This window comes from Myxocyprinus asiaticus, chromosome 8, assembly GCF_019703515.2.
Source record: "Myxocyprinus asiaticus isolate MX2 ecotype Aquarium Trade chromosome 8, UBuf_Myxa_2, whole genome shotgun sequence".
In the NCBI taxonomy this organism is placed as follows: domain Eukaryota; kingdom Metazoa; phylum Chordata; class Actinopteri; order Cypriniformes; family Catostomidae; genus Myxocyprinus; species Myxocyprinus asiaticus.
Genome location: NC_059351.1, coordinates 6,046,550 through 6,057,630, shown reverse-complemented (window position 1 = coordinate 6,057,630; position 11,081 = coordinate 6,046,550). Strand labels below are relative to the sequence as shown.

The window sequence follows — 11,081 nt, the reverse complement described above, 5'->3', positions numbered from 1 at the left end:
GACATGCACACACCCTCCCTCACTGGCTCCCAGCAATAATCTTTCCACCCGTTTCATGCTACCTTTTTCTTCTTTTTGGTTTTATTCCTCCTTTTTTATTCTCTGTCTTAAACTTATATAAACTTAAAAGTAGTAATCAAGGCAATGATAACCAGTTATGTCTTTCCCTAATATGTTTGCCCATGCATTAAGCTAATCAACCATACACACCTATGTGCACTGGAACATGTATGTTCACACTTGTACATATTGCACAAATAGGCTCTGCTCTTCTGGTGTGTGTGTGTGTGTGTGTGTGCATTTGAGAGTTTGACAGGACCAACAGCAGGTATCCAGCAGTAGGTCTGGTAGAGAAAAGCTGGCAGCTTACAAACACACACATGCGCACGGATACGTTCCAGCAGACTGCCCTGGCCTTGTGATGAGACCCTTTTGCCAGGTTTGCTCTCTCTCTCTAACTGCGTCACGCTCTCTGTTGCTCCAGATGATGGGTGTTTCTCTAAATCAGGCTAGCCAAATCATATTTTGTGTCATCTTAAATGTGAATAGGCGTGACATGTGTGCACACTTAAAAAGATGCAATGTAAAAAGTGGTAACCTGCAACTGTTACCTTAAGGAGCTTTTTCTACTTTCTCTAACGCTTAAATTTAGTTTTATTGATGTAATCTAGTCAGGCTGATTCAGTAGTGTTAAAGGAATAGTTCGTCGAAAAATGAAAATTCTCTCATCATTTACTCACCCTCATGCAATCCCAGATGTGCATGACTTTCTTTCTTCTGCAGAACACAAACGTAGATTTTTGGAAAAATATCTCAGCTCTGTCGGCCCATAAAATGCAAGTGAATGGTGATCAGAACTTTGAAGCTCCAAAAATAATTTAAAGGCAGCTTAAAAGTACATACAACAGTGGTTAAATCCATGTCTTCAGAAGCGATATAATAGGTGTGGGTGAGAAAAAAATCAATATTCAAGTCCTTTTTTTTAACTATACATTCTCCACCCTGCCCAGTAGGTGGCTACATGCACGAAGAATACAAATTGTCAAAAACTAAAAAAGAAGAATGTGAAAGCAAAAGTGAAAGTAGACATTTTTATAGTATAAAAGGACTTAAAGGGATAGTTCAATCAAAAATGAAAATGCTGTCATTATTTACTCACCCTCATGATTTCCCAGGTGTGTATGACTTTCTTTCTTCTGCAGAACATATTTGAAGAAAAATCATTCAACTCATTAACGATTATTCTGATATATCTGACTACTCTATAAACTGGACCAAATCTACAACACTTCCATTATATAGAAATTTTGCAAACGCTAGAATACACAACACCCCATTTAAAATAGGTAACATTACATATTTAGGAATACACATCTCCCCCAACATCTCAGACTTGTTTAATCTCAACTTCACCCGAGCATTAAAAACAACAGAAGATGACCTCCAACGTTGGGTGAACTTACCACTCTCAGTGATAGGACGAATAGCCTCTATCAAAAAGTCCATATTGCCAAAAATCAGTTACCTCTTCACAATGATCCCGATACAACTTTCAAAAAAAAAAAAAAAAAAAAAAAAAATGCATAATATGAAACTTTACCTGGAAAAATACAAAATCTAGAATTAAACTCCATGCATTACAAAACGGTAAAGACCAAGGAGGCCTTTCAGCATCCAATTTCAAATATTATTATTTAGCAGCTCAATTACAATATCTTAGCAAATGGACAAAATATAACCACTTTCACAACCCCATATTTCTGATATGCAAAGAAATAGTAATGTCTGACCTACCCCACAATCAGACACCACAGTTTATTTCAAACTGCTGTTCAGACAACATTGACAGCATGGTGGAAAATTAATAAAATAACTAGTCACTCTTTATCACCACATACCTACTCACCAATATGGCATAACCCCGATTTTACTATGAATAAATCTCCACTAGATAACAAAAATTGGATTGAAAAAGGTATCACACCATCTCTACACGGACAATAACTTTATTACATTCTCAGAACTGACAAAGAAATACAACATAAATAAAAATCAATATTTCTACTATCTACAAATAAAACGTTCCATCAAAGAAAAAATAGCAAACACACAATTAATAACACTGCCACTTATTGAAATTATTAATAAGATTAATAACTCCACAAAATAATTATCTAAGTTATACAATTTACTGTTATCTTTTGACACATCATGCTCAGTACCAGTCACACAATGGGGACAGGACCTCAATATCACCACTGAAAATAACTTCTGGAAACAAATCTGTAAACATATATTCAGTTTTAGTAGAAATACAAACATACAATTAATTCTATACAAAATCAGAACACACTTAACGCAACTGAAAGTGTGTAAAATGGGGATAGTAGATTCGGACTAATGCACACATTGTACTCTCAACACAACAGACAACTATCTTCATGCACTATGGTCATGCCCATCTGTAGCCTTATTCTGGAAAGAAGTTATCACTAAAATATCAACCTTCTTCAAATGCAATATTCCTGCAAATCCATCCTTACGCCTCTTAGGAGACCTTTCAACAATAACCCCTACAGTTGAATACACAGCTCCACTTCTTTTGTCTCTAGCTATCGCAAAGAAAGCCATTCTCATTAACTGGAAAAATAAAAGCCATGTGTCCATCACACAGTGGCTACAATTACTAAAAGATCTAATAACCAATGAAAGACAAACAGCTTCATTTAAAAATCAACTTCAGAAATTCACTCTGCTATTTACTCCACTCATTGTAGGTTTAGATATTAATACCACAGTGAATTCCCTCAATTGAATCGACGCCCCACACCATATAACTTTATATATTCTATCACAAAAAACAAAAACAAACAAAAAAACACATTATATATATTTAATACGACCACTGTGAATTGATGCCCCACTCTACATGATTGTGAATAATATATTCTATGTTATGGTTTGCTGTTGTGTTATATTCTATTCTAGTCTACCACGTTATATTATATATTTTATAATATATTATATTACATTATACTTTTTTATTATACTATATCAAATTATTTAATTCTGTTATATATAATATTATAATAAAACTGCACCTTTCACCCTTTAATCTGTACTGAAGAACAATTAACATCCTAATTCTCTAAAGCAGTTTGCACACCCCTAAATATAATATGATGTTTTACCTTGTGAATTTCATAGTTTTTTTATTTTTATGTACAGTCATTTCAAATCAGATGATTGCAACACGCTCCAAAAAAGTTGAGACAGGGGCAATTTAAGACTAATAACAATTTGACGAGTTAAAATAACAAGGCAATGTGAAACAGATGTTAAACAGGTGAGGCAATCGTGTCATAGTATATAAGGAGCCTCCAAATACAGCATTTAAGAGCAAGATCATTCGAGACTTGTCAATTTGCCAACAGATGCTTCAGCAAATAATCCAGCACTTTGAGAACAGTGTTCCCCAAAGACAAATTGGAAGGATTTGGGGCATTTCACCCTCTACAGTGCACAATATAGTTAAAAGATTCAAGGAATCCGGTCAAATCTCGGTGCGTTAAGGGCAAGACAAAAAACCATTTCTGAATGTGTGTGATCTCTGATCCCTCAGACATCACTGTCTTAAAAAAACATCATTCATCTGTAATGGATATCATGAACAAGGGCTTGGGATTACTTTTGTAAACATTTGTTAGTCAAAACAACTCGCCGCTGAATTCACAGATGCAAGTTAAGACTTTACTATGCAAAGCAGAAGCCCTACATCAACACTGTCCAGAAACGCTGCTGACTTCTCTGGGCTCGGTCTCATCTTAGATGGAAAGTAGAACAGTGGAACCGTGTTTTTTGGTCCGATGAGTCCACATTTCAAATAGTTTTTGAAAAACGCATCCGTCGTGTTCTCCGGACCAAAGAGGAAAAGGACCATCCAAGCTGTTATCAGCGTCAGGTCCAAAAGCCAGTGTCTGTATGTGCCAGTGGTGTGTCAGTGCCCATGGCATGGATAACTCGCACATCTGTGAAGGCACCATTAATGCCAACAGATATGTACAAATTTTGGAGCAGCATATACTGCCATCCAGCACCGTCTTTTCCAGGGACGTCCTGGAATTTTCAGCAGGACAACTTCAAACCACATACTGGCCGAATAAGCAGAGAGTGAGGGTGCTAGATTGGCCTGCCTGCAGTCCTGACCATCTCCAATTGAGAATGTGTGGTGCATTATGAAGCACACAATACGGCAACAAAGACCCCGAACACTTGTGCAGCTGAAGACCTGCATAATGGGTGAATGGGGGAACATTTTTAAACTTAACAAACTTGTGTCTTCAGTGCACAAAGGCTTAATAAGTGATATAAGAAGAAATGGTGATGTTTCACAGTGGTAAACGCTCGACTGTCCCAACTTTTTTGGAGTGCATTGCAATAATCTGATTTGAAGTTAATGTACATTAAAAAAAAAAAAAATGAAATTCACAAGGTAAAACATCATATAATGTTTAGTTGTAGTGCTTTCAATATAGCAAAGGGTGAATATAATTTTCATATTGTCCCAACGTTTTCAGAATTCGGGTTGTATAATAATATACTGTATTATATTATAAAGTTTGCATATCACGAAAAAGCATATGTATATTTACAGTGCCGCCTTTAAAAACTTAAAGGCCTGCACTGGGCATCTTACTCTGGGGTTTGCATGCCCTTGGCTCTTGGCGTGGTGTATTGCCCTCATGGGAGTCGATGAGAACTGCCTTTTTTTCTCTCTCTCTCTGGGTCTCAACTCTGGATGTCAACATCCGAGAGTCACTATTGGGAAGTACTTTAATAGTCCCTCAATTTTCCATGATGTCAAGACAGGATCTTAACATTGGGTAACCACTGGTGCGTGGCATGCTGATGTGCAGAGAATGCATGAATTGCAATGCTCTTGGGAGCAGAGGGCAGTCCTTGACCGGTCGGGCGAAGCGGGAATTCTGGATAGCTATTATGGAGGGTGTAGGTGGTTGACGATCTCTGTGGAGGCGGCACACCAGGCTGGGAGCCAGGGGTGTGTGGGCTTCTGAGCGGGATTGGTTGTGTAGATTTAGGTGCTGTCTCTCACCTATGGAATCTAGGTCTATCTCATCAGATATCATATATATATATATATATATATATATATATATATATATATATATATATATATATATATATATATAAATTCTATAACAAATAGTGAACATCTTCTCGAACTATCAATAGGTGTGTAAACTTACGATTTAATCATCTGAATTTGCATTCCTAACTACTGCATAGTACTACATAATGTGAAATTGGCCTACCTAAAAACAGGTTAATGTGTAGTTACATACTTTTATATTATATTATACTATATTATATTATGTATACATATTATACATAGATTTTATTTTCCTCTTCTTTCCATTCCTTCTTCTTTTTTTTTCTTTTTTTTATGATATTGACCCATATACCCAGTTAATATGTACATTTCAACATATTTAAAACCACAATTCGCTTTGCTGTCATCTGTCTTCTATATGTCTGTTTTCTTTGTTTCATGCTCTGTATTGCATGTTTAATGTTATGTATTTTATTAATGCTTATATCTCCTGTTATGTTATTGAGCAGTCTTTTTTATAGTTGATTTCAACACTATATTGTATTATCTAAGTACCTACAGTATGTGTGTATCACTCTTGTTATACCTTTTTTAATATTTTGTTAAACCCCTTTTTTTCATGTATACCCTGCTATATATTCCTTTTGTATGTTTTGTTGCATTAATAAAACAAATATTAAAAAAGAAGAAAATTATAAAAATATCTTAGCTCAGTAGGTCCTTAAAATGTAAGTGGATGGCGATTTCACTTTAAAGCTCCAACAATCACAGACAGTCAGCATAAACATAATCGATACGACACCAGCTGTTAAATTAATGTCTTCTAAAGCGACACGACTGCTTTTGGTGCGAAAAAGATAAATATTTAAGTACTTTTTTAAACTCTAAATCATGCTTCCGGTCAGTAGCGGTATGCACGTGTGACATAATCGCATCGGCACTTGAGACACGTGAGAACTGAGGCATGTGTGTCACAGCCGGAAGAGCAGCACTGTTTACAAGTGAGAAAGAGGAATGCTATACAGAAGCTTCATTGGTTTTTGTTTAGATCTGTATTTGTATCTGATTGTTAACTCACAATGAGGCATTTGTGTGCTTATCCTGGATGTCTCAACTGAGTGGAGGATAATGTGAGATTATATCTGTATCATGGCAACGCGAATACATCACACGAGAGACCGCGTGATATCCACCCTATCGTGAAGCTTACCGGAAGTGTTGGATTATAGTTAAAAAGTTCTCAAATATTGATATTTTTTGCACCAAAAGTGATCGTATCTCTTTAGAAGACATTAATTCAACCGCTGGAGTCATATCGATGATGTTTATGCTGACTGTCTGTGATTTTTAGAGCTTCAAAAGTGAAATCACCATCCACTTGCATTTTAAGGACCTACTGAGCTATGATATTTTTCTTAAAATGTGTTCTGCAGAAGAAAGTCAAACACACCTGGGGTATCATAAGGGTGAGTAAATAATGAGATCAATTTCATTTTTGGGTGAACTGTTCCTTTAAATATTGATCTTTTTATCACCCACACCTATCATATCTCTTCAGAAGACATGGATTAAACCAATAGAGTTCTATTATGCTGCCTATCTGGCATGGCATGATGGTGAGTAAATGATGAGAGAAATTTCATTTTAGGGTGAACTATCCCTCTAATTTATATTCTACCACATGATGCAAATTTTTTAGGTTAATTTTTTTTTTTATGTGAGCAGTCAATAAATTTAAAACTTTTGTTATTTTTAAAACGCATCCGAACACATTCTAATGCAACAACTTTGGTGATGAATTTTTACAAAAGCAATTGTAGCCAATTATACAGTTACATTTCCAGATAAAAATAATCAATTATTCCAAATTTAAAAGCAATAGGCTATGAAAAAAATGTGACAAAAATAAAATAGAAAAGCGCATTAATTTTAAAATGCATTTTAATTTTACAACGTTTTCTTTATGGTCTTGAGGATAAAATACATGGTATTTTAGTTTTTTATTTGAACGATTTGACAGTATGCTAGCTGGCAGCTCTCTGAATTAAATGAGCGACGCTGTATAATGAACTAATGGAAAAATAAAAAAGATAAAATCTTAAAATTAAATACACATTATTCCTGAACATACAGAAATGATACAGCCATCGCTTATGCAGTAAGAGGTTTGGGAAGCAAGCGTCTGCTCCTAATTAAAAAGACACAATGATTAATTATTGTCATTTTTCCTTTGTAGATACATTTGCTTCCTTTTTAAAAGTAACCCTTTGTTGTACAGTGTCTGATCCCCAAAATCCCCCCCAAAAAACAATGATAGAGCACAAAAATTACATTGTGTTTCAAGTAAATCAATACATTTTTGGTAAACATTTTCTTCACAATGCATTTATAAATAAAAAATATATGTTTGTATCTAAGAGCCACCTGCTTGTATGTTCATAGCAAAATTAGTTTTAATCTATGATCTGTCATTTTTACATCTCCCATTCTAAAGGCCAGGAAAAGGATACTACGGGGAAGATACAATTGGATTAAACATTAATGTACAACAACTAATTAAGTGGCATAACTCTAAATGCATCACAAAAGTAGAAAAGATTAAACCACAGGCGTAAACAAATACTCAAGAGGGGGACCAACTGTAATAGTTTAGAATTATTCATTGAAAAACCGATATTGATTGACCATTATTGTGGATATTTTGGAGGGACATTTCCCCAATGTGGTTACAGCTTTGGAATGAACACATAAAAATAGCTCAGTTTCCTGAGAGAATGTCACTGTGGATGTCTTTGGTAGAAAGGTTTTGGCAAATTCCACTAGTTTATGATGAATGGAAAATTAGGGGGGTGAGTTCAATCTGTGGCAAGTAGAGATTAACTAGGCAGTATAGAATTATTTGCCTTGTGTGGCAATGAAAAACAGATGCTGTAGGTATGTTGTTGGTAAATCTAGATGGCCTAGCTGAGTTCTTGTTTGTAGCTCTAGATGGTCTGGTGTGTTTTTTCAAGATGACACTTCATCTCTTATTAAGCAGGTGTGTTAAACGTCCTAACAGGTATTCGGTTACCTGCACAGAAAGAGGTGATTAGTATACCACAGAATCAACATAAAACTCCAAGCCCAGCAGAGTAAATCAAATCACTCTAATCAAGTTTAATAGCATTTGTTACAAAACTGTGAACAAAATATGCATTTTATATGCACAAATGCACATACAGTACATGTGTATTTACGTACATGTATATACATATATATTTGTATTTAATAAAAATCGCATTCATTATTTTTAATAAATTGTATTGCGATCTGCTCTCACCTCTAGGTCCAAAATCTCTCATGTAGCAGTTAGTACAGTATGGTTTCTCATCGTGCTGCACAGAAAAATTAGAGACAATGAGAAAATGAATCTATTGCATTTTGCATATTAGTAGTATAAAGCTCCAAAACATGTTGGCCAGTTTTAGATTATAGTGCTTATTATTTTTGTAGAAAAAGAACATACATGATAGCATACATGATGACGTTACATATGTGTACCTCTGCATGCTGGCCAGCTGTTAGCAGTCTTTTACATTTGTGACATTTTAAACACAACGGATGATAATCCCGTCCCAATGACCTCTTCTTCTCACCTGCATGGATCAAAAGTCAAATGTTAAGCAGTCAGCCAGATGTGTTGACTGAGGCTGGAATTAGCTCAGTAAGAAATGAGGCTAGTAGAAGTTAAAATATGTGCTAGTGTGTGTTTGAGTTAGTAGGCAAAACAAAGCATCCTTCAGAACATACAAAATGATAAAATGTATGTCAAATGCACTGTAAGTTGCTTTGGATGAAAGCATCAGCCAAATGCATGAATATAAACGTAAGATACTGTCGACAGAGCTATTTAAATTTAAAAAGTTGCTTTAATTTTACCCTAAAACTCTCCGTTAACGAAGAAGAGATGATGTTATGATTTGATCTTGAATGATTCCACTTTTCTCTTTGATTAAATCCTCCATCTTGGATCAGATCTCAGTTCTGTGTACATACAGTATTATCCTTTCATGTTGGCCTAGCACAGGCCCTTCCACTGAAACCCTGCCTGACCATAACCACTGGAGATGAAACCACTGGGCCGAACTAGCATCAGAGTGAACCTCCGAACCTCCAAACAACACCTTAAAGAGATAGTTCACCCAAAAATGACAATTCACTCATTTTTTACTCACCCTCAGGCCATCCCAGATGTGTATGACTTTCTTTCTTCTGCAGAACACAAATGAAGATACAATGCAAGTGAATAGTGGTCAGAACATTGAATCTCCAAAACTAACAAAAAGTCAGCATAAAAGTAATCCATATGACTCCAGTGGTTAAATCCATGTCTTCAAGAGTGATATGATAGGTGTGGGTGAAAAAACGGATCAATATTTAAGTCATGTTTTACAATAGATCTCCACTTTCACTTTCACATTCTTATTCTTTTGTTTTTGGCGATTTGCATTCTTTGTGCATATTGCCACCTACTGGTCTGAGCTGGTAAAATTTGGAGATTTATAGTAAAAAAAAAAAAAAAGGACTAAAATATTGATCTGTTTCTCACCCACACCTATCATATCACTTCTGAATACATGGATTAAACCACTGTAGTCGTATGGATTACCTTTAAGCTGCCTTTATGTGCATTTTTGAGCTTTTCATTTTTGGGGCGAACTATTCCTTTAAATTCTCTGTTCTGGGTCAACTTTTCCCTTCCTGCCTGAATCAACAGCTGCCTGCATTACAGCTCAATACTGAGTTCAATGACAGTTACACAGATTTTTCAGTAACTGGCAGCCACAGAGCTTTTCTAGCAGGGTTTGGCTTCATGTACTGCTATTTCTTTAAGTGTCCAAAGCTTTTTGCATTGCTATCTGCTGATTTAAACAGTCAAATCTCTCTCTCTCTCTCTCTCTCTCTCTCTCTCTCTCTCTTCTGTCTCTCTTTCTGGCCTATACCACTTCCTGCCTGAGGCAGACACTTCCTGTGCTAGTGTGACTCAAGTAATGAGGTGCTGATGGCGGTTAGGATTGCACAGAAATGTGCTGACTGACTAACTCTACACAAGCAGATCCATACAGTACACACACTTCAGACAATGGCCTACACACACTTAATTAGTTACACAACTACTGCCTTATTGGCTCAGGGTTGCAAATCTTGATGGAATTGGCCCAACAGCAGACCCTAAAGCCTGGTGCAGGCTTCATGGGCTTGCTCTGCGACGTCCTTTCTACACTTCAATGCTTTGTTCTTAACATCACAAAACTACATATGCGACACACAACTACAGGCCAATATAATCAATATAATCCACATATCTCAACAGCAAGCCAAAAGAATGACTATGTTCAAGTCGAAGAGAGCCTGGTCTGAAAATTACACGCCACTCAGCAGAGAAACATTGCATGCAGCAGCAGCACAAAGCTAGATAGAGTGCTTTGCACATGCTTTTTAATGTTGAGCTCTACATAGGGTAAATATCATCTTAAACAGTATGGTCTAAAGATGGATCCATCGTAGCCCAGAGGCCACTCACCAAAATAAACAGGCTTCCCGCAGACAGGACAGAAGCTCACCATGGCTGAAGCAGATCGCTAATAGTTTTTGATGCGTGAGATGTTGAGAGATGCAGGAAATGTGAGTGTCTCAAAAGTGACAGCCTCTCAGTACAGCAAAGGATGTGGCAAGAGGTGAACAGTGACAGGAAGCAAGAAATAATTTCAAACGTAAATACTCTCAACAGTTCAAACGATTGCAAGAGAGATGGGAGGAAAATATTGCTCAGAAGTGTATGTGGGAGATGTGATATGATGAGTACATCATAGCTGGGCTAGACAGGGTTAGACTCAGTCTTGCTGTTTTGATTGGATTTCACACTACTGCTGTGGTCAGTCAATGCGGTTATAAATCAAAAGATGATTTT

At 36.2% G+C, this 11,081-nt stretch overlaps 1 protein-coding gene across 2 annotated transcripts; it reads right to left on the bottom strand.

Moving 5' to 3' along the window:
• Positions 1-7,054: 7,054 nt before the first annotated feature.
• LOC127444525 (cysteine-rich protein 2-like) lies at positions 7,055-10,853 on the bottom strand. Of its 2 annotated transcripts, XM_051703926.1 has the most exons (5): positions 10,735-10,783; positions 9,346-9,382; positions 8,672-8,766; positions 8,451-8,505; positions 7,055-8,201 (listed from the first exon to the last, which is right to left on the bottom strand). In XM_051703926.1, the coding sequence occupies exons 1-5, from the start codon at positions 10,735-10,737 to the stop codon at positions 8,161-8,163; spliced, it is 231 nt and encodes a 76-aa protein (XP_051559886.1). In that variant the 5' UTR covers positions 10,738-10,783; the 3' UTR covers positions 7,055-8,160. The 2 variants fall into 2 exon arrangements, with proteins under 2 accessions (XP_051559886.1, XP_051559885.1); XM_051703925.1 differs by lacking the exon at positions 9,346-9,382 and having other exon boundaries at positions 10,695-10,853.
• Positions 10,854-11,081: the final 228 nt, after the last annotated feature.